Genomic DNA, 27,246 nt, shown 5'->3' with positions numbered 1-27,246 from the left:
TAAAGCATTAAAAATATCACTTAATGCTGAACATGAAAAATGATATGCCAATATTCCCCCACATAGCATCCTGTCCTCATATATGAGATATATGTGCATCCTACATAACACATACAGTGCATATGGGCCATGATGTGACGTAGAATGCTGTAACGTTGAATCTGTATCCACACATGGACAGATGATCCACTACACTTGTTTATAAAAACCACCACATAAATGCTACAAGATGTCTCCAACTAACTGCTACATCCCATGCAACTGTTGTTGTTAGTACACAGGATGAAGCTTTAAGTCTAAACACTCAATTCAACATTATTGACAAATAAAAAGTACAAATACGACGAAAAATCATTTACTCACCCTTATGTCACTCCAAATCTGTATTTTATTCTTATATTTTAACACTGCACCAAATGCACAGCAAAAGTTTTATAAAAGTAGTTCAAACAACCTAGTCACTGTATTCTAAGTCTTAAACGGCAATAAGATGAGTTTGTTAGCAGAATAAAGAACTATTACTTATCAAAAATAATTAGCACGCGTTTGTTTTCATTAGCGCAGGAGAGAGCGCCATCTACAGCACAGGAGAACACTTCATTTATTTGTATCCATCCCACGTTTTTTCACAGATTTGTACGCGAGGATGTTCTGTGGCTAATATAATATTTCTCCGCAGACCATATATGACTCTATCCTAAAATAATGACACACATCAGTTTACAGATTCTCAGAATAAATGTAACTTAATTATTAATAGTATACGATTTTTTCTTAACACTGAACTGAAAACATTTTTTTTTTAAGGAATAGTTCACCTTCAAAATGAAAATTCTGTAATCATTTACTCACCATGTTGTCATTTTAAACCTGCGTGACAACGGTTTTTTTGGTTACCAACATTTTCCAAAATATCTTTTGTGTTCGCCTGATGAAAGAAAGTCATACAAGTTTGAAATGACAAAGGGTGAGTAAATAATGACAGAATTTTCATTTTGAAGGTAAACCATTCCTTTAATATTACGTCCATGTCCAATGTGCTCTAAACAAATTTAACCCTGGCGGGGGTTTATCTGCATTGTTGCATTTTTTGTTGGATTCATATGCCTCTAATTCACTTGAACAGCACATAAAATAAATGAGTACACAAGAGAGGACTTATAACAACAGAAAAATAAGGCTACCTCTATAGATTCATTTTTAATCTTTTAAATGCAAATAGAGACTGTCCCGATTACATCCAGTAATAGCTCTTCAGTTTAGTCTGCAGCATGAAGAATGTGCAGGGAAAAAATTGTCTAATAAAAATGCTGCCCACAGCTTAGACAATGGTACAAAGGTAGTTAAATAACTGCAGGTATCTAGTATTAAACAAAGACTGAAGGATTCAGACAACATTTAACTTTTAATGGACCAAATAAAATGAGACTAGAGAGAGACTAGTAACAGCTTCATTCAATCCACGATTAGCTCATAATCCTCACACAGGAGCAACACCACCACACATTACATCTGCATATGAGCTGTAACTACATATAAATTGCTGTGAACACTGGAATCAAAATGTCATTCACGGTTACTTTTCATAGCTTATTCTTCTGTTCTAAGATTGTAAACTATTTTTTAAATATTAAAACAACCTTTTTATACAGTGATTATTAATTTAAGCTTAAAACAGCTTTTCACACAGTCAGACTGTTGTGATTGCATTGACAACTTGCATGAGAAATTAAATGTAAAATACTTTCATTATTGACTCCGATAGTAAAGGAAAAACAGGCAGTATTTTGTTGTAGTAAATTATTAGTGGCCTCAGAGGCAGAAAATTAAAAATAGACTGCTAAAGTTAAACCTGAAATTAAAAACTGATTCAAATGAAGATATTTGAGGTCAGGTGCCAAGGCGGCTGGTGTGGTTGGGTGCTCGATATCTCCTCTGTCTGATCTCCATCTCCATTTCATCCTCCTGTTTTGATGAGGAGAATCATACGTATTCACATGATTGTAAGCATTGTAATACATAAAAATCATCTCTCTAGTTGTCTCACTGTGTCAAGCGTATCTGCTGTCTCCTCCTCCTCCTCATCTTCAGTGTGTTCACTGTGTTCACTGTTTGGGTTGGACAGGTCAAAGTCTGACAGCACTGCATCTTCATCATAGTCCGTCTGGTACTCAGACTCCTCTGTGTCGGTAACAACACAAAGGTACAACAATGGCCATGAGGAAGATTGCAAGACACAAACAAATAATCTGTGAGGTAAATACAACCACTCTCACCATCCACGACAGCCTGCTTCACTGGCTCTATTCTTGACACTATTTCAGCCAGATCAGTGAAGGATGCATTGGGACAGGTCATCACCTGTGAGTCAGATAATGAGAAAATGAGGTCTAAACATGATGTTGAAATCATTTCATAGCAACACCAAGGTCATGGGTTTGAATCCCAGAAAACCCAGGTGCACACCTTAAATGTATTGTCTTAAGAAAAGTGGTGTCATTCTGCACCTCTTACATTAGTGTTTTTGGTTTTGTGAAACTCCTCTTGATGTTGGTCTTTTAGTATCTTCTCCCTCACTCCGCTCCGGCACCACACGTCAAACACGGTCTTTCCGTGCAGGTATCCAACCTCCTACACATAATACCCATCACTACAGCCAAAAGATAACAGATGCTTGAATTAAAGCTTGATGGGCTACTCACAGCAATCTCATCGAATTTGCCAAAGTCCAGCGTGCCGTAGCGGTCAATGGGTGGCCGCAGGTACTCGCAGTAGTCACATTCTTTCACTACATCCATCTGACGCACAGAGCACACGTAAGCTAACCGGGTCTGAATTTCCGCCATGTTCAGCACCTAACATAAGACGTAATAAAAACATAAGAAGAAGGAGTGAACCAGGACTGCTTTCTACAAAGATCCTTACAAGTTCATCAGTAGCATCTTAAGCAAGGAGAAATCTGGGACCCTTAAAGTACCTATAACAGATCTTGAGGAACACCTACGGAAAATGTATTTCGACAATCAGAGGCATGCGCCAATCTCCATTCCAGAGGACATGCCACCAATTCAGCTACTGTTGTGATTTTTCCTCTTTTGCTCCGAAGAAACGACTCTTGAGTCAAGGTTTTGAAACCAAAAGTAGTTAGACTTTATTCTCACAAAGTTGAAACAAAGCCGAGTTGGATTGCAATGCAACTGCCCAACCCTGGTTGGGGGCAGACCTTTATAGTGTCCTTACACACACACCTAAGTTATTGGGGGTTACCCTGATACCTTTAACAGATGTCTGATCTCAGCATTCCTAGCTGGTGAGGGGGGTTACTAACAAAGACTCTGGTATTTATGACTAGAGATGAGCTAACAAAGACCAGATCTTATGTAGAGATAGATTTATAATAGTAATGTAAAGTGTACATGATTCCTTTATATTTTGGTCAATAAAATCTTCAACACTACCAGAACACCAGATGGACACAAGGCCCCCTAAATGGAGCGAAGTTGAGAGTGCAGTAAAACGGGCAAGATCAGCTTCAGCTCCTGGACCCAACGGTATACCATACAGGCTCTACAAGAAAGCCCCTGGGGTATTGAGGTACCTTTGGAGATTAATGGCTGTGGCATGGAAAAAGCAGGTGATACCAAAGGTCTGGAGAAGGGCAGGAGTCATACTGATCCCCAAGGAGAAAAACTCTTCAACTATTTACCAGTTTCGCCAAATTAGCCTCTTGAATGTGGAAGGTAAGATTTTCTTCAGCGTTGTGGCCAATAGACTCTCAGGATTTCTGAAGAGAAACAACTTCATTGACACTTCAGTGCAGAAGGCAGGCATAGGGGGTTTCTCTGGATGTTTGGAACATGCTAACATCATCTGGCACCAGTTGCAAATGGCAAAAAAGGAGAAGAAAGACCTGCATGTGTTTTTTCTAGATCTTGCCAATGCCTTTGGATCAGTGCCACATGAGCTGCTGTGGACAGCCTTTGACTTCTTCCACGTTCCTGAGCAGGTAACAAAGCTGATAAGGCATATTTTCAGGATCTCCAATCTTGTATTACCACACAGGATAGTACCACCGCGTGGCAACAGCTGGAGGTTGGCATAATGGCAGGTTGCACAATTTCACCACTGGCTTTCACAATAGCAATGGAAATAATAATCTGAGCATCGCGTTGGGTGGTTGGAGGAGAACGTTTGAAAAATGGGTTGCGCCTACATCCAATCAGGGCATACATGGATGACATGACAACCATCACAACAACCAAAGCATGTACAAAGCGGCTGCTGGATAAGCTCCAGGAGAACATTAGCTGGGCACAAATGGAGGTCAAACCCAGCAAATCCCGCAGCATTTCTATTGTCAAGGGCCGGCTTACCAATGACAGGTTCTGTATAAAGGGTGAGCCCATACCAACGGTCATGGAAAAGCCTATCAAAAGCCTTGGACGGTGGTACACCGCAGACCTTAAAGACACCAAACAGGTGGAACAACTCAAGCAAGAGACAGCCAGTGGACTCAAGAAAATCAATAATACAGCGCTTTCTGGGAAGCTGAAACTCTGGTGCTTCCAAGTTGGCTTGTTGCCACGCCTGATGTGGCCAATTTCAATGTATGAGCTCACAGTGTCTCACACCAATAACCTGAAGAGATTGGTGAGTACACAAGTGAGGAAATGGCTTGGGCTACCAAGATGCCTTAGCAACATAAGGCTGTACAGGAATGGAGCTCTCTCTCTTCCCATTTCAAGCCTTGTGGAGGAATATAAATGCACCAAAACAAGGATAGAGATGACGCTCAAAGAATCCTGTGATCCCTGTGTAAGAGATGCTGCTCCAACAGTAGCGACAGGGAGGAAATGGAATCCAACAACAGCGGTAGGAGATGCAAAGGCAGCCCTCAGACATAAGGACATCGTGGGACAAGTTCAACATGGCAGAGGGGGACTTGGTTTGGCATCAACCACACCCACGTGGCGAAAAGCGACACCAAAGGAACAGTGTCACCTGGTAGTGGAGGAGGTTCGGCGTCAAGAGGAAGCAAGTAGATGCAACAGAGCGGTCTCTTAAGCCCAGCAAGGCCGTTGGATGAGGTGGGAAGGAATTGAACGGCACAAAATCACTTGGAGTGAGCTGTGGAGTATGGAAACAAACAGGCTAAGTTTTATCATAAGAGGTACATATGATGTGCTGCCCTCACCAACAAATCTGCATGTTTGGTGTGGACAGGATCCAGCCTGCCACCTATGTGCAGCTCCAGCAAACCTTAAACATATTCTTGTGGGTTGTAAGAAGCTTGACACAGGGGAGATACACATGGCGCCACAATCAAGTACTAAAGTGCTTGGCTGCAGCAGTAGAGACCAAGAGAGTTGCAGCAAATGCCATCTCCCAAAACGCCAAGGCTAACTCGCTAAAAAGACAACCCTTTATTCGGGAGGGGCAGAAACCGTGGGCCAAGCCCTTAACTCCAGATTCAGGTCTGCTGAGTATAGCCAGGGATTGGGAAATGCAAGTTGATTTAAACACAGACTTACTTTCCCCTTGAAAATCGCAGCGACCAACCTGCGGCCGGACATGGTTCTGTGGTCCAGCTCCAGTAGGACAGTCCTCATAGTTGAGTTGACTGTACCTTGGGAAGAGGCCATTAACGAAGCATTTGAAATAAAGAATCTCCGGTATGCCAACTTGGCAGCGGAGGCTGAAGATCGGGGATGGACAGCGAAAGTGTTCCCGGTGGAAGTGGGCTGCAGGGGCTTTGTTTCCAATTCCACTACAAGGCTGCTTTAGAAAGTGGGGATTAGAGGACAGGCCCAACGGATGGTAGTCAAAGAACTTGCCACTGTTGCTGAGAGAAGCAGCCACTGGCTGTGGTTGAAACGGAAGGGTGCAATATGGGCTGCCAAGTGACCACGTAATAAAATGGTGTTGTGTGTTGGAATGGTATGGCATACGGAACCGGGGGCACTGAGCATACATTAATGCTGCCAGTGGGGCTAAAACAGCCTTAGCCAACGGGGTGGCTTGTATGGTTGCGACGAGATTATGGTAATGTGTTGTAATGTTATGCCATACGGGACCGTGGGCACTGAGCTTGCATTAACGGAGCCAGTGGGGCTATAACAGCCTTAGCCAACGGGTTGGCGTGTATGGTTGCGACGAGGGTATGGTTTACTCATTATGGTAATGTGTTGTAATGTTATGCCATACGGGACCGGGGGCACTGAGCTTGCATTAACGGAGCCAGTGGGGCTATAACAGCCTTAGCCAACGGGTTGGCGCGTATGGTTGCGTTGATTTTTTGGTAATAGTTGTAATGTTATGCCATACGGGACCGGGGGCACTGAGCTTGCATTAACGGAGCCAGTGGGGCTATAACAGCCTTAGCCAACGGGTTGGCGCGTATGGTTGCGTTGATTTTGGTAATGTGTTGTAATGGTATGCCATACGGGGTGGGTAGAGATATCCCAGGTGGAAAAGTTCTGATCTATCTGGCCATTATTTGACACAGATTAAAATTTTCCACTTTTCCTTGGGCAAACTTTGACTCCCAAAACCTTGGGAGTTGAAGGTTCTGCCGGGAGATGGTATGGATGGTGAAGCAAACCAAATATAGAGACAGAAATGTTAGCGCTGTAATTAAGTGAACACAAAGCAGTCCCTCTTTCCCTCACTGGTACCATCCCCCATGCTTCTGACGGGTGTTAGAAATGTCATGAGGAATCATAAAGACCTAATATCCTCTGCGATTGAATAGATCAGGGGTGGGAGAGGGATAGAGGTGAGGCAGGGTGCATGAGCTGTGCTGGCGTGAGTCCAGATGTCAAGACTCAGAGGAGAGCTTATCCCAACACATACATCTGGAGTGTGCTGCCACCTAGCGGTAAAAAACAACAACAAAGACTTCTGAAGCCAAATGTGAGGAACAGGTGCAGGCAGTACAGTGACTTATGGTATGCGATAAAGAAGAGTGGCACTGTCCTGCAACATATTCTCAAATATGTTTATACTTTATTAAGTATAATTATTATGTGAAGTTTTATGGCTTTATTTTTAATAATATAATAATACTTTAACTTTTCAAAATGCATAATTCACACAAGAAGACAGTAATAAAGGTGGACATAACAGCAACCAAGATATTTTGAATTTATGTTAAATAAAATAAAAACTATATATAATGAAATAAAAAATAAAATAAGTTAATTAATTAAAATTAAAATAAAAAACAACAAACATTATTATTAAAGACAAAGACAGATCTTCAGACATAACTGCCTTAATTTCATAATGGTACAGAAGTGTAATGCAGTATCTCCTTCGGCAAAGAAGCGAAAGTGCAACGAGACCACATCTTAGTTCTGTGTCAGCCACCTTAGTGCTTTGAAAGGGAGGGGTGAGGGGTGGAGTAAGTAGTTGGTTGCAAATTGCAATCTCACCACTAGATGCCGCTGAAAACTTAACATTGCTTTTTTAAATAAACAGAGCCTGATATAAGTTTGATGCCTGCAATTAACACGTCAGTTTTACCACTTTGCGTCTAGACTGGCATTTCTTCTCTCAGAACTGAATTTTACAACAGCATATAAACTAGAGTCCGGAAGGCTGGGTAAGTAATGCCCATCAGTTTATCATTACAGATCGTAAAATGTGTTTCCCGCATGTTTAGCTTGAACCCATTTGGAAATTTACAACCTAAAGCAACCAAATCAAAAAGAGGAGGTCTGACCAGCACATTATAGTAAATTACATGCAGGTCTATAAGCAGCAAAGTGTGTCTGACTGCTAAAAGGTGCCAAATGAGAGTCGAGGTGAGTGGTGAGCCACATAAGGAAGTCTGTGTGGGGTTTAATTACTTCCAGAGTTAATTAAAAACCTTCATCTATTTTCACCAACAAGTGCCATTTCTGTAGCAACAGACACAGGTTTAATAAATGTTTTTTAACATTTCATATAAAAGGAAGTGGCACTAGAATTGACAAGGCGTCATTCTTAGTAAAGCATTAAAAATATCACTTAATGCTGAACATGAAAAATGATATGCCAATATTCCCCCACATAGCATCCTGTCCTCATATATGAGATATATGTGCATCCTACATAACACATACAGTGCATATGGGCCATGATGTGACGTAGAATGCTGTAACGTTGAATCTGTATCCACACATGGACAGATGATCCACTACACTTGTTTATAAAAACCACCACATAAATGCTACAAGATGTCTCCAACTAACTGCTACATCCCATGCAACTGTTGTTGTTAGTACACAGGATGAAGCTTTAAGTCTAAACACTCAATTCAACATTATTGACAAATAAAAAGTACAAATACGACGAAAAATCATTTACTCACCCTTATGTCACTCCAAATCTGTATTTTATTCTTATATTTTAACACTGCACCAAATGCACAGCAAAAGTTTTATAAAAGTAGTTCAAACAACCTAGTCACTGTATTCTAAGTCTTAAACGGCAATAAGATGAGTTTGTTAGCAGAATAAAGAACTATTACTTATCAAAAATAATTAGCACGCGTTTGTTTTCATTAGCGCAGGAGAGAGCGCCATCTACAGCACAGGAGAACACTTCATTTATTTGTATCCATCCCACGTTTTTTCACAGATTTGTACGCGAGGATGTTCTGTGGCTAATATAATATTTCTCCGCAGACCATATATGACTCTATCCTAAAATAATGACACACATCAGTTTACAGATTCTCAGAATAAATGTAACTTAATTATTAATAGTATACGATTTTTTCTTAACACTGAACTGAAAACATTTTTTTTTTAAGGAATAGTTCACCTTCAAAATGAAAATTCTGTAATCATTTACTCACCATGTTGTCATTTTAAACCTGCGTGACAACGGTTTTTTTGGTTACCAACATTTTCCAAAATATCTTTTGTGTTCGCCTGATGAAAGAAAGTCATACAAGTTTGAAATGACAAAGGGTGAGTAAATAATGACAGAATTTTCATTTTGAAGGTAAACCATTCCTTTAATATTACGTCCATGTCCAATGTGCTCTAAACAAATTTAACCCTGGCGGGGGTTTATCTGCATTGTTGCATTTTTTGTTGGATTCATATGCCTCTAATTCACTTGAACAGCACATAAAATAAATGAGTACACAAGAGAGGACTTATAACAACAGAAAAATAAGGCTACCTCTATAGATTCATTTTTAATCTTTTAAATGCAAATAGAGACTGTCCCGATTACATCCAGTAATAGCTCTTCAGTTTAGTCTGCAGCATGAAGAATGTGCAGGGAAAAAATTGTCTAATAAAAATGCTGCCCACAGCTTAGACAATGGTACAAAGGTAGTTAAATAACTGCAGGTATCTAGTATTAAACAAAGACTGAAGGATTCAGACAACATTTAACTTTTAATGGACCAAATAAAATGAGACTAGAGAGAGACTAGTAACAGCTTCATTCAATCCACGATTAGCTCATAATCCTCACACAGGAGCAACACCACCACACATTACATCTGCATATGAGCTGTAACTACATATAAATTGCTGTGAACACTGGAATCAAAATGTCATTCACGGTTACTTTTCATAGCTTATTCTTCTGTTCTAAGATTGTAAACTATTTTTTAAATATTAAAACAACCTTTTTATACAGTGATTATTAATTTAAGCTTAAAACAGCTTTTCACACAGTCAGACTGTTGTGATTGCATTGACAACTTGCATGAGAAATTAAATGTAAAATACTTTCATTATTGACTCCGATAGTAAAGGAAAAACAGGCAGTATTTTGTTGTAGTAAATTATTAGTGGCCTCAGAGGCAGAAAATTAAAAATAGACTGCTAAAGTTAAACCTGAAATTAAAAACTGATTCAAATGAAGATATTTGAGGTCAGGTGCCAAGGCGGCTGGTGTGGTTGGGTGCTCGATATCTCCTCTGTCTGATCTCCATCTCCATTTCATCCTCCTGTTTTGATGAGGAGAATCATACGTATTCACATGATTGTAAGCATTGTAATACATAAAAATCATCTCTCTAGTTGTCTCACTGTGTCAAGCGTATCTGCTGTCTCCTCCTCCTCCTCATCTTCAGTGTGTTCACTGTGTTCACTGTTTGGGTTGGACAGGTCAAAGTCTGACAGCACTGCATCTTCATCATAGTCCGTCTGGTACTCAGACTCCTCTGTGTCGGTAACAACACAAAGGTACAACAATGGCCATGAGGAAGATTGCAAGACACAAACAAATAATCTGTGAGGTAAATACAACCACTCTCACCATCCACGACAGCCTGCTTCACTGGCTCTATTCTTGACACTATTTCAGCCAGATCAGTGAAGGATGCATTGGGACAGGTCATCACCTGTGAGTCAGATAATGAGAAAATGAGGTCTAAACATGATGTTGAAATCATTTCATAGCAACACCAAGGTCATGGGTTTGAATCCCAGAAAACCCAGGTGCACACCTTAAATGTATTGTCTTAAGAAAAGTGGTGTCATTCTGCACCTCTTACATTAGTGTTTTTGGTTTTGTGAAACTCCTCTTGATGTTGGTCTTTTAGTATCTTCTCCCTCACTCCGCTCCGGCACCACACGTCAAACACGGTCTTTCCGTGCAGGTATCCAACCTCCTACACATAATACCCATCACTACAGCCAAAAGATAACAGATGCTTGAATTAAAGCTTGATGGGCTACTCACAGCAATCTCATCGAATTTGCCAAAGTCCAGCGTGCCGTAGCGGTCAATGGGTGGCCGCAGGTACTCGCAGTAGTCACATTCTTTCACTACATCCATCTGACGCACAGAGCACACGTAAGCTAACCGGGTCTGAATTTCCGCCATGTTCAGCACCTAACATAAGACGTAATAAAAACATAAGAAGAAGGAGTGAACCAGGACTGCTTTCTACAAAGATCCTTACAAGTTCATCAGTAGCATCTTAAGCAAGGAGAAATCTGGGACCCTTAAAGTACCTATAACAGATCTTGAGGAACACCTACGGAAAATGTATTTCGACAATCAGAGGCATGCGCCAATCTCCATTCCAGAGGACATGCCACCAATTCAGCTACTGTTGTGATTTTTCCTCTTTTGCTCCGAAGAAACGACTCTTGAGTCAAGGTTTTGAAACCAAAAGTAGTTAGACTTTATTCTCACAAAGTTGAAACAAAGCCGAGTTGGATTGCAATGCAACTGCCCAACCCTGGTTGGGGGCAGACCTTTATAGTGTCCTTACACACACACCTAAGTTATTGGGGGTTACCCTGATACCTTTAACAGATGTCTGATCTCAGCATTCCTAGCTGGTGAGGGGGTTACTAAGAAAGACTCTGGTATTTACGACTAGAGATGAGCTAACAAAGACCAGATCTTATGTAGAGATAGATTTATAATAGTAATGTAAAGTGTACTTGATTCCTTTATATTTTGGTCAATAAAATCTTCAACACTACCAGAACACCAGATGGACACAAGGCCCCCTAAATGGAGCGAAGTTGAGAGTGCAGTAAAACGGGCAAGATCAGCTTCAGCTCCTGGACCCAACGGTATACCATACAGGCTCTACAAGAAAGCCCCTGGGGTATTGAGGTACCTTTGGAGATTAATGGCTGTGGCATGGAAAAAGCAGGTGATACCAAAGGTCTGGAGAAGGGCAGGAGTCATACTGATCCCCAAGGAGAAAAACTCTTCAACTATTTACCAGTTTCGCCAAATTAGCCTCTTGAATGTGGAAGGTAAGATTTTCTTCAGCGTTGTGGCCAATAGACTCTCAGGATTTCTGAAGAGAAACAACTTCATTGACACTTCAGTGCAGAAGGCAGGCATAGGGGGTTTCTCTGGATGTTTGGAACATGCTAACATCATCTGGCACCAGTTGCAAATGGCAAAAAAGGAGAAGAAAGACCTGCATGTGTTTTTTCTAGATCTTGCCAATGCCTTTGGATCAGTGCCACATGAGCTGCTGTGGACAGCCTTTGACTTCTTCCACGTTCCTGAGCAGGTAACAAAGCTGATAAGGCATATTTTCAGGATCTCCAATCTTGTATTACCACACAGGATAGTACCACCGCGTGGCAACAGCTGGAGGTTGGCATAATGGCAGGTTGCACAATTTCACCACTGGCTTTCACAATAGCAATGGAAATAATAATCTGAGCATCGCGTTGGGTGGTTGGAGGAGAACGTTTGAAAAATGGGTTGCGCCTACATCCAATCAGGGCATACATGGATGACATGACAACCATCACAACAACCAAAGCATGTACAAAGCGGCTGCTGGATAAGCTCCAGGAGAACATTAGCTGGGCACAAATGGAGGTCAAACCCAGCAAATCCCGCAGCATTTCTATTGTCAAGGGCCGGCTTACCAATGACAGGTTCTGTATAAAGGGTGAGCCCATACCAACGGTCATGGAAAAGCCTATCAAAAGCCTTGGACGGTGGTACACCGCAGACCTTAAAGACACCAAACAGGTGGAACAACTCAAGCAAGAGACAGCCAGTGGACTCAAGAAAATCAATAATACAGCGCTTTCTGGGAAGCTGAAACTCTGGTGCTTCCAAGTTGGCTTGTTGCCACGCCTGATGTGGCCAATTTCAATGTATGAGCTCACAGTGTCTCACACCAATAACCTGAAGAGATTGGTGAGTACACAAGTGAGGAAATGGCTTGGGCTACCAAGATGCCTTAGCAACATAAGGCTGTACAGGAATGGAGCTCTCTCTCTTCCCATTTCAAGCCTTGTGGAGGAATATAAATGCACCAAAACAAGGATAGAGATGACGCTCAAAGAATCCTGTGATCCCTGTGTAAGAGATGCTGCTCCAACAGTAGCGACAGGGAGGAAATGGAATCCAACAACAGCGGTAGGAGATGCAAAGGCAGCCCTCAGACATAAGGACATCGTGGGACAAGTTCAACATGGCAGAGGGGGACTTGGTTTGGCATCAACCACACCCACGTGGCGAAAAGCGACACCAAAGGAACAGTGTCACCTGGTAGTGGAGGAGGTTCGGCGTCAAGAGGAAGCAAGTAGATGCAACAGAGCGGTCTCTTAAGCCCAGCAAGGCCGTTGGATGAGGTGGGAAGGAATTGAACGGCACAAAATCACTTGGAGTGAGCTGTGGAGTATGGAAACAAACAGGCTAAGTTTTATCATAAGAGGTACATATGATGTGCTGCCCTCACCAACAAATCTGCATGTTTGGTGTGGACAGGATCCAGCCTGCCACCTATGTGCAGCTCCAGCAAACCTTAAACATATTCTTGTGGGTTGTAAGAAGCTTGACACAGGGGAGATACACATGGCGCCACAATCAAGTACTAAAGTGCTTGGCTGCAGCAGTAGAGACCAAGAGAGTTGCAGCAAATGCCATCTCCCAAAACGCCAAGGCTAACTCGCTAAAAAGACAACCCTTTATTCGGGAGGGGCAGAAACCGTGGGCCAAGCCCTTAACTCCAGATTCAGGTCTGCTGAGTATAGCCAGGGATTGGGAAATGCAAGTTGATTTAAACACAGACTTACTTTCCCCTTGAAAATCGCAGCGACCAACCTGCGGCCGGACATGGTTCTGTGGTCCAGCTCCAGTAGGACAGTCCTCATAGTTGAGTTGACTGTACCTTGGGAAGAGGCCATTAACGAAGCATTTGAAATAAAGAATCTCCGGTATGCCAACTTGGCAGCGGAGGCTGAAGATCGGGGATGGACAGCGAAAGTGTTCCCGGTGGAAGTGGGCTGCAGGGGCTTTGTTTCCAATTCCACTACAAGGCTGCTTTAGAAAGTGGGGATTAGAGGACAGGCCCAACGGATGGTAGTCAAAGAACTTGCCACTGTTGCTGAGAGAAGCAGCCACTGGCTGTGGTTGAAACGGAAGGGTGCAATATGGGCTGCCAAGTGACCACGTAATAAAATGGTGTTGTGTGTTGGAATGGTATGGCATACGGAACCGGGGGCACTGAGCATACATTAATGCTGCCAGTGGGGCTAAAACAGCCTTAGCCAACGGGGTGGCTTGTATGGTTGCGACGAGATTATGGTAATGTGTTGTAATGTTATGCCATACGGGACCGTGGGCACTGAGCTTGCATTAACGGAGCCAGTGGGGCTATAACAGCCTTACCCAACGGGTTGGCGCGTATGGTAGTGTTGATTTTTGGTAATGTGTTGTAATGTTATGCCATACGGGACCGGGGGCACTGAGCATGCAATAACTGTGCCAGTGGGGCTAGAACAGCCTTAGCTAACGGGGTGGCGTGTATGGTTGCGACAAGGTTATGGTAATGTGTTGTAATGTTATGCCATATGGGACCGGGGGCACTGAGCTTGCATTAACGGAGCCAGTGGGGCTATAACAGCCTTAGCCAACGGGTTGGCGCGTATGGTTGCGTTGATTTTGGTAATGTGTTGTAATGGTATGCCATACGGGACCGGGGGCACTGAGCGCGCATTAACAGAGTCGGACTCGTGACCAGAAGGTTGCCGGTTCAATTTGATTCTCGTTATTGCATTCTCAGGGCTGGCGGGTAACGACTGAGGTGCCCTTGAACTGCAGTGATAGCTGCCCACTGCTTCTGGTGTATATGTGTTCACGACTTGCAGTGCGTGAGTTCACTACTCACTGGACGGGTTAAATGCAGAGGTCACCATAGCTGACAAATAGGTCACTCTATGGAGGATAATCAGGTCCAGTGGAGGATAATCAAGAACTGGCCAGTGGTGCAGAAAGAAGAAGCCAATGGCTGTGGTTTAGGCGGATGGACACAGTATGGGCTGCCAGATGACCTTGTAACAATGCGACACACCCTTGGCTGAGGGTGTCTTGTGATAAAGGGCCGAAACACCCAATGAGGCTGAGGTGCACAACTGATGTGTCTCATTGATGGGAACCATGCAAAGGGCATTATCAGCAGCACCTCACCAAAAGGCATCTTTCACCCAGGATAATGGATGTGATGAAAGTGGGACACACAACTCATGAGATGTCTCTCTGATAATGGCAAGGAAAGGTAAGTATGCTATGTATTTCTATAATCATTTATCCCCCAAACACAGAGGATGCCTACCCGACGAACCCAGTGAAACCTCAGACCTCCTTTCCTCTATTCATATTCTTGACTGCTTCCCCCTGTCATGTATAAGGTGTGGGAAATGTCCTATTGGGCAATGCAACTGTGCTGAAATAGTGGGATTATAACACCTAGTCCTATTAAGCGAATCTTTGCATGCATATGGTTAACACATGGTTATTATAATCCCAGTGCCCACCACTAACCTTCACTTTTTCTGCTAGTGGGTTCAGGCGTTTCCACAGCAGCCACCATCCAGACAAAGAGTCTCCATAGTTGGTCAGATCGGTCTCATCTTGAGTGCCGACATCAATAGCAATCACCAACTTGGCACCCATTGAGCGCGCTGTGTCAGCTTTGCACACAAAAGTGAATGATTAATATCACAAGTATAACTAAAAACATTTACATCTTGTTGAAACCTTAAAAAGACTGAAAATTGGTCAATGAGTACAACTGCTGTATACACTTAACCAGGTAGGTTATTAATGTAGCCTCCATCCATGAGTAAGTGTCCATCTTTAGGGTCACACAGAGGGGGCAGGTACCCAGAAAGTGACATGCTGGCACGCACATAACGCCACAGAGAGCCTGACAGAAAGTGCACATGTTAATATCCATCACAGGAGACATTGAGAAGACAGAACTTAAATAAAGAGCTAACCATCAGTATGCACCCTCATGGAGGACGCAGTGATGTCTGTGGTTATGTTGAAGTATGGGATCCAAAGGTCCTACAGTAAAAATACAGAGAGATTTGCATGAGGTTTAGAGCAAACAACCTGTATGACTTATTTTTTCCATACAATGGAAGTAAATGGGGACTGAAGCTCTTGAACTGGCCCTTTAAGAAGTGCCAAGCCATCAAACCTCAATCTGTTTATCTTTGAAGACGCCACTGATGCTGGAGTTAAAAGATGCTCCGGTAAACATGGATGTCACTGGGTAGGTCAAGTCAGTGATCTTCTTGAAAATAGACCCGAAATCCTGTTGGGCACACAGAAAGACATGTCAATCTGGAATCAATACAGATGATGGTAGTGCTAATGTATGAATGTTTATTTTCCAGTCTCACCATGGCCCACTGGCGTGCCCTGACTATCATACGGCTGACGCTTCGCTCTTCAGCATACAGCGCCCCCATGAGTGAACCAATGGATGTGCCACCAATAAGATCAACAGGGATGCCCGCTTCACTCAGTGCCCGAATGATGCCAACCTGAGAACAGCCTCTGCAAGACGAAACAGATACATAGACTGAATGAAGAAATGCTACAGGGTGTTTTACCATTCACATGAGCGTTGTTTAAGTTAACATGGTTACTTTGAAATTGGAGGTAACATGCTATGTCATGCATTCTGACTTCTTTACACTGTTGAACGTGCTGGCTTCTCATGCTTAACATGGTTAACTTGTTAAAAAACGAGTTGGCCGTATGACGTAGTATTTCTGTGCTTGATACACTCCCCCAGCACTCCAACTTGTTTCGGAAAGTTTTTTAAAAAGCCTGTAACGAAACAGGGATCCTATTCTTTTTATTGAGCCATTCTCCTGGAAAATTCACGGCAAGGCAGAAGAAAGAGCCTGCCCACGTGCCAACCGACGAGCGAGACCCGCTTGCCATCAAGATTGTCTGCGCTGCATCAAGATTTGGCTGCGCTGTGGGCCTGCAGCTCGTTACTATTGCGATAGTGAAGTTTAGGTGTGTCTGTTGGTTCACGGCATTTCAGTGAAGGATGTTACATAAACAGTGGATATAACGCTGGATTTGGAGATCGTTTGAAACTGATAGATGGCGCGGTCCCAGTGCTAAAAAATGCCGGACATGAATTGCATGTGGTAAGTCAAACTAAGTTATATGTTTGTTCTTTGTTGGCAATCGGCATGTACGTGCATAATTGTGTGCTCGTGCTGTTGTGTGCCCGTGCTGTAGTTCCGTCCCACTGCCTGCCTCCAGCAGCTCGTGTTTTTCCGGAAATAATCGAACAGCTGTTTCTGTCTTTTATAAATTTGATCAAACTAAATACTCTTTGAAGATACGACGTATGCAATACTACTGTATTAGGTACTCAAGATTAATATGAGATTGGCAGAAACTGAGTGTGTTACTCGATCTTTAATGCAAACCTCTGTTGTTGACATTATGTATCTGTATATAATGTATGTGTAAGTCTTGGCATGCAGCTATGCTCACAGAGGAGTCATTATATAAAACATAAACACAACACAGATTTAAAATTATGGTAATGTTATGTGAGTGTAGATTGTTCTAGAATGAACTTTATGTCCCAGTAGTGTTTCATATGTGACCCACCTTTACTGGGTTCCTGATTATGATTGACAGCAGGCAGGGACAGAGAGCACATAAAGAGTCTCTATTACCAGACACGCTGAGGATGAAAACCCCAAAACGCCACTATTGATTTAGAAATGTTATATTATGGTTAGTATATGGACATACAGTTATTAGACCTGTGCAACCAGTTAAATGTTTGGGAAGATTGACTTATTTTTACTCTTACTCTTTATTTTTACTTAATTCCCATTTTAGAAAAATAGTCATCAGAACTGTAAAATAACACAAATGGAAGTATGAGAATTATGCAGTGACCACAAAATTATCAGTAATTTTAGCTTTAAAACAAAAGGTTTCCATCATGTTTCCCATTATCCTTTATCATCTGGACCAACTTGTATATTTAAAAATAAAATTGGCTTTATTAGAAGTTTAGTGTTGGAATGAGCACGTTCATATTCGTCTAGAAAATAAGGTTTGTAGATTATGAGAGATTCAATTCAGAGTTTCCAAACATTTGACTGGTATTGCACATGGATGCATACTTCTGATGGATATAAAAGGAAAAGACTACAACATCAGGAGAAACGAATGAAAGAATTATGAAGGAAATCAGTTAACATTCCACTACCATCATCATGCTATCACTAGCTTTACTTATGTGGGGTATAAATTAGATGTGGTTGGCAGCAGGTCATGTGAATTATTGGAGATGAATGGGTGGACAGCTGTACCTGGCCCCTCCTCCTCCCAGTACCAGAGCGATCGCGTTGCCTGTCAGGATCCGAGCCAGACGTGAGAAGTCGGAATGCCGGTCGGGAGGCTTCTCAAAGACCCGCTGATACATCTCTCTCTACAGGAGCAGAGCAGGGATGAGATCGAATGAGAAGACATTATTAGATCTACTGACACTTTATGGTGATATGGTTCATGGCTACACTATTGTACTCCTAGGCAGGACACTTAACCTTAAATTGGCCCAGGAGGGCTCTTTATCTTTCTACTGCAAGTAGCTTTGTAAAAAGTCTGCTAAATGACAACTTGTATTGCACAAATTTAAGTTAAATGCACTGTCAGTTTCAAAAACACACTCCAAAAGTTTCGGTCTCAGTCTTGATGTTCGCATTGACCTTTGTAATAGAAGCAATAGTATGTTAGCATTTATACCAGCTTGGGTAAATTCCTCTTAGAGAAAACTCTGTGGGGGCATGACAGATGCAGATGTCTGGAGATCCAGCTGCGCATGTTAAGCCATTCGGCCGTTCCTCTGGGTGGAGGTCCATCCTCACGGTGCAGCAGGACCAGCTGCTTCTGAGCTCTTACTGCACTGTTCTCCAACATACGCTCTAACTGGCAGCACAAACAGAAGAACCTCACAATCTGACCTTGAAACAACTACAGTAAGCACCAAAGACTCCTCAGCAGTCCAGACCAACTGAATATAATCGATTTCAGTATGAGTTGAACTCAAGTTACCTCTCCCACCGTGGGCTCCTGTTCTCCCAGACCCACAATGATGATGCAATCCGCCTGTCTTATGCAGCGCTGAGTCCAAGGTGTCAGAGAAGCGTCTGACTGATACAGGACAATCCTGTGGATGTCCTCTTGATGACCCAGCCAACTGGACAGACGATACTCGTGAACACTAGAAAAAAGATATTACATCTCAATTCTTGAACAATTCAAACTATAGGCAATGAATTAATCTGTTTTGGTGATCAAGCACTTTTATGATGTTTAACATGTTAAATGTGAACCAGCGAAATATGAACGTGCCTTTACTCTCACCTGTCCAAGGCTGCAGCACCTAGGCGCTGTCTGATGATGTCACTGGTGAGAAGCAAAGTGGGGCCTAAAAAAATTGTCCAATTAGTAGATTGTAACATTTTTTTTACTTCAGTTGGATGGAGACAAGGAGAACAACAGTATGCTGACCAATGGCAATAAGAGCATGCTGCAGCTCCAAAGTGAAGGCCATCAAAGGCACGTCTTCAGATACGGGCAGAATGGCAACAGTAGACAGGTTGGCGGCCGGATTACCCGCATCCCACTTGCTGGTTGGGGTTTGAAAACCCAGACCGCGAACTGAGGAGATCATCAAAGGAATTATCATTGTGTTTAGGTATTATAAAGAACCCAAGGACATAAACGTTTCATACACACCTGAGAGTGGACCGTTGCCTTGTTGCATGTTTCCCAAGATTTTCTGTCCAAGAAGATGGATGAGGCGAGTTACAACCTATAAAAGAGCAAGTCCCAGTGAAATTAAAAATGACAATTCTTATTTTTTCATGAAATATTGCAGCGTTTATAGTATACAGTATACCTTATCAAATGTGGGTCATTTTCTTTTTAAAATGCATGTACCCTCATAATATTCAGTTAAAATCTGAAAGTGCACTTCTGACCTGAAATGACTATCCATCTCAAATGACGTAAATTAGACGACTTGGCCGGAGCATCCGTTAACTCCTCCCCTTTAATTGTCAGTCTGCTGCCAGTTTAATTTCAAAATCAATGAGCTGTTTTTACACATCCAATCAATTCGCAGTGAAAAACGCAAGCCACGCCTACTAATTTTCTCCTTTGAAATTCTGTTTCATTCGGAAATGTGTCAGAATACGGAAGTAAAAATGACTGCAACTTCCGGTTCACAGGGATTAAATTAAATATTTTTGCATGCGTGTATGGAATGGGATGTTTCTTGACGTAATCTAACCTGCGGATACTTCCTCTTAATGGCCTTGAGAGCTCCCTCTGGCAGTTTGGCCAATTCAGAGTCTCGGACTGCATGGACTGTAGTAGCCCTGTTCATATGAGTCAAAGCTTCCACCTAAAAAGATATTTTGAGTATATGTAGTATAAAAAAGTATTACAAAATTTTAGAAATATTACACATACATAAAAGAAAATCTTTCTTCCTGTGTTGATGCATTTCCTGTAATTTGGGACCTGTTATTCTCTCATTCCAGAGAACATTTTATTAGGCAAAATTTCACATCCCTGACAAAAATACTGTACATTTTTAAGGCATATATCACACACATACATTTACAGAAACTCTCATCGCCACTCACCACACCAATAAGGTCTCCCCGGCCGTACTCTCCGGCAAGCTCTTTTTTCCCATCATCCTTCTTAATGACTGAACGCAAACGGCCACTCAGAACAATGAAAGTACTGTCTGACTTATCATCTTGTCTGAGACATTCAGAAGGGAACAACTGAAGTATTACATGTAATACAAGATGGTTACACTTTCCAGGTTTTCTCAAATCAAACAGACCTGAGAAATATTAAACCAGACCATCAAACTGGAATAAAATAGACAAAGAGGGTGCTCACCTGTAGACAGCACGCCCGGCCTCCACTGCCATCCAGTCCAGTGCAAAGTCGATCTGCCGGACAAATGAGGAGACCCTCCGTACCACTGTGTGAGCTACATTCAACACCATCCGAGGTTCGGCACGCATAATCCTGGTTATAGTTACAGACACAAAGAGCTTATGATATCATATTCATGCAAGATCTTCAGCATGCTTTAAAGTGTGGTGTACAGCATACTCATAAAAGTGTGCTTTAGAGATAGACAGGAAGCAGCAGTCGCGATGTGCGCGCACAGAGAAGATAAGAGGCTCTCCTGTGAGAACGGCCAGGTGACCCACCATCTCTCCAGGGTGTGCCACAAACAGACACGTTTCTTCCTCTCTGTCAATCAACCTCTGATACACGTGCAGAGATCCCGAGATCACAAACTGCACACTCGCGTCCTGTCAAAGACAAGGAGTTACGTTGCAATGTACAGTTGAAAGGTATTTTGTCGCTGAGGAATGGAAGAGGAGGTCGAAGTGATCTTTCTACCTGGTCTCCTTCACTTGCTACTACGGATCCCGCCTTAACTTGCCTCAGAGTCGCTCTGTCTTCTAGAAGACTGGAGTCCTGCAGCACAAATAAAGACAATATCTAATAATCTGAAGGAAAATGTTTAAAATGATGTCATTGTTGGTCACCTCCAAACACAACAGAAGTGTTTAAAATGTCTCAGTCTTGAATTTTATGCTTTGAAAGTATGTGATTTTTTCCCACAAGATAAAAACAAAAAAGTTTGGCTTCAGTGTCAATAAAATGTGGTCTGACCTGAAGCTGAAAAATCTTCAGAAGGTCTTTCTTGGCAGCTTGAAATATGGCATTAACTTTACAGTGCTGGCTGTGACTGGAGTGCCCTCCGCTGTCTGAGTAGTGAAACACTGCTGAAGGAACGTGCTGCAATGTCACCGACTTCTTCCGTATAGACTTGAGACAAGACAAAAAAGGCGTATACATGATGTGTATCTAAACAAATGTGAGGTCACAGGTGAGTTAAATGATACAAGTCTCTTAAATGATACAGGATGAGGCAGAGGCACCTTATGAATAGCTGGACTTGTAGGAACATCTTCTTTGATATTTGCTCTATCAAAGGCTATATTGTGACTAGGAGACACGGCTGTCAAGATAAACACATGTTCATAATAAATACATTTATAATGTATTAAACATAAGCTAAGTTCAAGATCCAGTACCATGCACACCATCTGAAGGGCTTGACAGAGAGCGAGACTTCCTGAGTAAAGTAGAAGGACTCTCTGTTGGATTGTGTTTCGCACCTTCTGAAAACAGAAGAGAACCACCAGACACTTGTAGTTCTGTGTGAAAATCTTGTCATTTGTTTCAAATAATAATACTAAAATAATAATAATAATAATATTTCAACATGATTCAACAAAATTTATAATTGTATATTGACACACATCATATTTTTAGTCATAAAAATGATCTCATAAAGCAAATATTTGTGTTTTAACTCTGTAGACAACCTCACCCTCTTCTGTGACTCTGTACATGTGACTTGTGTCACTGAAATGGTCTGAGGACCTCTGAGGGGCTTTGTCACCCAATTCTTCATTAGTCTGAGAATGCCTGCGCAGTCCTTTCCCAGGACTAGCTTCTCCTAAAACACCAGCAACTGACACCAGAGGAACCGCTTGACTTTCCTAGGTGATGCAATGTACTTGGTAATAAACACTATTTAACGAAAAACCTAAAACAGTCACATCTGTACACCGAATTTGTAAAAGAGTACAGCCTGATATAAACCAACCGGGTTGAAAAGTTCAGTGGTCAATCCCAGGTAGTTGTGTAAGGCTAGAAAGGTCACTCTCTGAAGACGCATCATGATGATCTGGAAATAAATCGAATGAGACAAGTTGTTCTTGTAATATACTGTAGGATGTATTGGTAGCAATGTTTGACACAAGGTTTGTTTACTTGGGGCCTTTAAATGGATAGTTCAAATCAAAAATCTGTTGTCATTTACTCAGCCTCAAGTTGTATACATTTTATTGTTCCTCTAAACACAAAAGAACATATTTGGAAGAATGTTTAGTTCTGGGACACCATTGACTACTACAGTATAGTAAGAAACGAAACTACTACGGTAGTCAATGGTGCCCCAGAACTGTTTGGTTTCTCACATTCTTTAAAATATTTTACGGAACAAAGAAATTTATACAGATTTGGAACAACTCGAGGGTGAGTAAATGATGACAGAATTTTCATTGTTGGGTGAACTATCTAAAGTTAAGGCATTAAAGGGATAATTCACCCAAAAAAATGAAAATTCTGTCATCATTTACTCCTCCTCATGTTGTTCCAAACGTATAAATTTCTTTGTTCTGCTGAACACAAAGGAAGATATTCGGAAGAATGTCAGTAACCAAACAGATCTCATCCCCCATTTACTGCCATATTAGGGAAAATATAACTATGGGAGTCAATGGGGATGAGATCTGTTTGGTTACTGACATTATTCCAAATATCTTCCTTTGTGTTCAGCAGAACAAAGAAATTTATACAGGTTTGGAACAATCTGAGGCTGAGTAAAAATGACAGAATTTACATTTTCGGGTGAACTATCCCTTTAAGAAAGTTAAGGCATTAAGAAAGTTTCAATGAACGGCTGCTTTAAGATGATACATGAAAAAGTGCTTTCTTTGATACCCTTTAACATAAAAAATGTGAAAAAATGTTTTTTTCTTTATACCTGGACAACCCGGACTAAGGTTTCAGGGTACTTCTCAAAGACAGACTGAAAAGTTGTTGCTGAAAGCCGGAGAACAGTGGTGGGGGCTGCTGCCCTGGCCGAAACTGTTTTATAGGGGGCTGGATAACCCTGTAGTATAAGGGGTTTGAATGTGAAATCATTTACGACTGTAAGCACAGTTCAGAGTTATCCGAATAAAAAGAATTAGGCCAGATGGACATTACGGTGATAACATCGAGGATGCTGAGCAGACTGTGAACACTGTCTCCAGGCAAAACGTGCTTTACTACCATCTCTGTCCCATCCTGAACCAAAGAAAAATGCACTCAATCACATATTTGAAAACACAGCAGGACACATTACAATAGAGAATAGTGATCCACTGTCTGGCTCTTACATTCTCTTGGATACACAGTTCAAGATGGCCATCCTGCACCACAAAGATGCTGTCATCGAGATCCCCTGGGCGGAATAATCCCTCCCCCTGCTGCAGCTGCACAAACACCATATGTCGACACAGCTCCAGGAACAGAGGCTTCTCAAAATGACCCAGAACTCTGAGGAAGCACAATGTCCAACAACATCAGACCTGGAATTTTCCATAATAATAATTTATCATGGAAGAGAGTCAAAAGTACCAACCTCACGTTTTTCAGCATGTACAGGACTTCAGAGGGCAGGTGAGAATTCTGCATGTCAAATTCAGTTAGATCGGCTTCCAGAAGTGATGGAGGAGGCTCTTTTGGCTGCAGAGTCGGCGGTTCCCTCCGAATACGCAGGATTCTGATTAAGAGACAGACGGGGTGTTAAGATGGAGTTTTTGCGGAAACTGCGATTTGCTTTCAACATCTGTGACTTTTTACATACTTGCGAGCTATCGACAGGACTTTTGTTCTTTTTCTGGTTCGCTTTTGAGATACAGGACCTGAGACCACTGGTGAGGACAATGTCTGCACCTGAATAATCACAAATAATCCCTTAAATATCATATCATCACTTGTATTAAACAAAATAGAATGATGGTTAGACGCATAATGAAGCTCAAATACCTTCCTCATTATCTTCCTGCCATAAAACATGACTTTGTCTCTTTTCCTGAATCGATATTTAGGACCCTCGTCTTGTTCTTCTCCTTGATAATCGAAAGATTCAATGTACACAATACAAAGAGTTGTTTGAACTCTCCATTTTACTTTTAACACACACCATCTGCATACCATATCTTTTCACACATAATACAATCTTCATGGTGTTGTGGTGAAGGCTGGTATACTCACCTGCCTTGTATCTTCTGTACATAAAAAAGACAACAATACTGATAAGTGAAAACGCAACTCCAGCTCCAATCAGCACACCAGTCCACTGAATGTGTAACAATAAAACAAATGGATGAGTGAATATTGTCCTTTAGATGAGCAATATTGACATACACTATGACACATCACAATGTTTCAGCAACATTGGTGAAAAGGAAAAATAGACAGAAATGTTATATACCATGGTGTTCTGTAACTGATCTTCTAAAAAGTGCTGCACACGGGCCTTGATCTCACTACCAGACGGTACTGCCTAGAACACACAAAGAACATCAAAATGGTTATTAACTATACCATAGGACTGAGAAAAGCCTGGCCAACTTTAACCCAAGGCAAACAGGACCCAAATAATTTAATGGTGGGGGGACCAACTACCAAAATACAGCATACTGGTCTATTCAGCAGGGTAAGAAGTATTAGTTATATAGTAGTATATAACTAATACTAGTAATATATAAGTAGTGAGAATGCCCAGCAAACAAGACCTGCTTAATCCTTATTTTCCAGTCCCGGCTGATGAAGAATTTACAACAAAAACAAATGTCTTACCGGATATATACTGCATGTATCCTCATGTTCCTTGTCTTCCATATCTAACAGATAGAAAGAAATGGAAATTTCACTTCACACACACTTTGTATTTCATAATTACTTGAATTCACAGTTTGTGTGAAATAGCTGCTTAATAAAGACCCATAAAGCAAATTTAGTAACACTTCACAGTAAGGTTGTATTTGTTAACATGAGTAGATGGGTCAAAGACGAAAAATGGTTGAAGCATAAAAACAATAAGTGTAATACTGCTTTAAATTGTTGATTTAATTGCATTTTTTTGTTGTTTTTCTGAGCAAAAAATAAATATCATACATTTTTCCTTGATTTACAAAAGATGCCCACTAAAATGTAATTCGGTGTAACAATCTTGCCAGGCATATTTATAACAAAAATCAATTTATGACATATTAAAAGACTAATTACTTTCACCCCAAATGTTAATTAAATTTGCCACTGTCCTATGGGTTTTGCCCATTTGTCAATAAGAATTTTTTTACTCATTTAAAAGCACAATTAAATGTAATATGCTGCATTATTATTTATACGTTTTAATATGTACATGTTAGAATAAGCATGTTGTTTGATTTTCTACATAAATATTGTGCTACACTGAATGACAATGTAACATTATTTCAACCACATTTTGACATTTTATTCTCCAAAAAAAAACCTTAGTTGAAACCGTTTAATTACATTTAATGTGCTTTCTATGGACATAAAATCACTTTTGTAAATTTATTTTGATGCTGACATATTAACGTCTTTGACCCAAATGCATTAGCTCACATGAACTAGCAATAAAGTTTTTCAGCATCTGTTTTTGTTAACGTTAGTTAACACAAATATCATTGTTAATATTAGTTCACTGCGCATTAACTAATGTTAACGACTTATAGATGTATTAATGCTGAAGAATTATGTATAATGAGTATTGTTCCATGTTATTAGTATTGTATCATTTCATGTATTAGTTCATGTTAGCTAATAATGCATTAACTATGTTGATTGTTTGTGCACCAATCCAAAACACACATACAGTAAAAATCATAATACACAATGTAACTGTCAAGTCACAGTGTGATCTGCATTCTGTTCTACATACTGTTCATGTAAATGACATCTTAAAGGGATAGTTCAGAAATTCTCTCACCATTCATTCAACCTCGTGTCATTGCAAACCGTTATGACTTTCTGCAGAACAAACAGAGATATTGTGGAATGTTGATAGCCAAACCAAACATTATTGGACCCGATGACATTATATGAGAATAAACCACTGAGAACTTTCTGAAAATATATTCTTATGTGTTCCACAGAACAGAGTCATACACTGGTTTCGAACGACATAAGAGTGAATAAATAATGACCTTTTTTTTCTTTTTGGATGTAAGTCCCTTTAAGGTAGGATATTTGTATTAAACAAATTTTTACAGTGAAACATGATAATATCTTACAAACTACAAAAGAAACAGCAGTATGATGGATTCCTGCACACCCTGAATAAGGAAATCCATCTGATATTACCAGACTCCCCATACTGCAATCTGACACCATGTCATGTTATTTACGAGTCCCCTCTCCCATTGGAAGAGTCAAACACTTCACGCAGGTTAAACTGTCGCGCAAAGTAGAACTATAGCAATAAAAGTTGTTTTTGTTTGTTTACGTTAGAGTGGACTGCTTGAGTTAATGTGGCTCTGGGTTAGAGAGGTAAACACGGTACTGCTGTTTACACAAGCCCAGGCTGGAACACGCTCTTGCAATCAGACACACTGAGTTGTCAATCACAGTAAATAACAAGATTGTTAAAAACATTATATGACCGTATAATGCTGACATTCCACATGCAAGTAATGTAAATAAATAAAAGGAAAATAGAAAGACACCTACTGAACGGCGTTACACAACTCTGTTTTTCTCACTCTCAATGCACTT

General features: G+C 41.2%; 2 protein-coding genes across 2 annotated transcripts; both read right to left on the bottom strand.

The window, feature by feature from the left end:
• Positions 1-1,386: 1,386 nt before the first annotated feature.
• On the bottom strand, positions 1,387-2,871 carry LOC130571624 (patatin-like phospholipase domain-containing protein 7). Its single transcript, XM_057362752.1, has 5 exons — positions 2,703-2,871; positions 2,515-2,631; positions 2,277-2,361; positions 2,048-2,181; positions 1,387-1,965 (listed from the first exon to the last, which is right to left on the bottom strand). Exons 1-5 carry the CDS (start codon positions 2,844-2,846, stop codon positions 1,891-1,893), a joined length of 555 nt encoding a protein of 184 aa, XP_057218735.1. The 5' UTR covers positions 2,847-2,871; the 3' UTR covers positions 1,387-1,890.
• Positions 2,872-9,376: 6,505 nt separating this feature from the next.
• pnpla7b (patatin-like phospholipase domain containing 7b) lies at positions 9,377-27,246 on the bottom strand. Its single transcript, XM_057320507.1, has 37 exons — positions 27,202-27,246; positions 26,462-26,502; positions 25,306-25,349; positions 24,938-25,009; positions 24,718-24,802; positions 24,490-24,572; positions 24,308-24,396; positions 24,083-24,223; positions 23,838-23,997; positions 23,665-23,745; positions 23,441-23,569; positions 22,499-22,579; positions 22,220-22,391; positions 21,921-22,007; positions 21,765-21,844; positions 21,496-21,651; positions 21,220-21,297; positions 20,923-21,128; positions 20,704-20,835; positions 20,436-20,559; positions 20,078-20,191; positions 19,522-19,597; positions 19,294-19,443; positions 19,147-19,210; positions 18,835-19,003; positions 18,526-18,708; positions 18,093-18,211; positions 16,137-16,293; positions 15,932-16,048; positions 15,726-15,795; positions 15,536-15,652; positions 15,268-15,416; positions 10,693-10,845; positions 10,505-10,621; positions 10,267-10,351; positions 10,038-10,171; positions 9,377-9,955 (listed from the first exon to the last, which is right to left on the bottom strand). The coding sequence occupies exons 2-37, from the start codon at positions 26,466-26,468 to the stop codon at positions 9,881-9,883; spliced, it is 4,056 nt and encodes a 1,351-aa protein (XP_057176490.1). The 5' UTR covers positions 26,469-26,502; positions 27,202-27,246; the 3' UTR covers positions 9,377-9,880.

Source organism: Triplophysa rosa, linkage group LG2 (genome assembly GCF_024868665.1).
Source record: "Triplophysa rosa linkage group LG2, Trosa_1v2, whole genome shotgun sequence".
Classification (NCBI taxonomy): Eukaryota; Metazoa; Chordata; class Actinopteri; order Cypriniformes; family Nemacheilidae; genus Triplophysa; species Triplophysa rosa.
This window is presented reverse-complemented; position numbering and strand designations above follow the sequence as displayed.

Excerpts from the sequence above, each read along its gene's own strand:
- LOC130571624 (XM_057362752.1), bottom strand. The coding sequence starts at position 2,846 with ATGGCGGAAATTCAGACCCGGTTAGCTTACGTGTGCTCTGTGCGTCAG. Across the intron at positions 2,632-2,702 it reads GCAAATTCGATGAGATTGCT|GAGGTTGGATACCTGCACGG; the intron begins GTGAGTAGCCCA and ends TATTATGTGTAG. Across the intron at positions 2,182-2,276 it reads GAAGCAGGCTGTCGTGGATG|AGGAGTCTGAGTACCAGACG; the intron begins GTGAGAGTGGTT and ends TTACCGACACAG.
- pnpla7b (XM_057320507.1), bottom strand. Across the intron at positions 18,709-18,834 it reads AGGAGCCCACGGTGGGAGAG|TTAGAGCGTATGTTGGAGAA; the intron begins GTAACTTGAGTT and ends TTGTGCTGCCAG. Across the intron at positions 16,294-18,092 it reads CTGGGAGGAGGAGGGGCCAG|AGGCTGTTCTCAGGTTGGCA; the intron begins GTACAGCTGTCC and ends TTCGTCTTGCAG.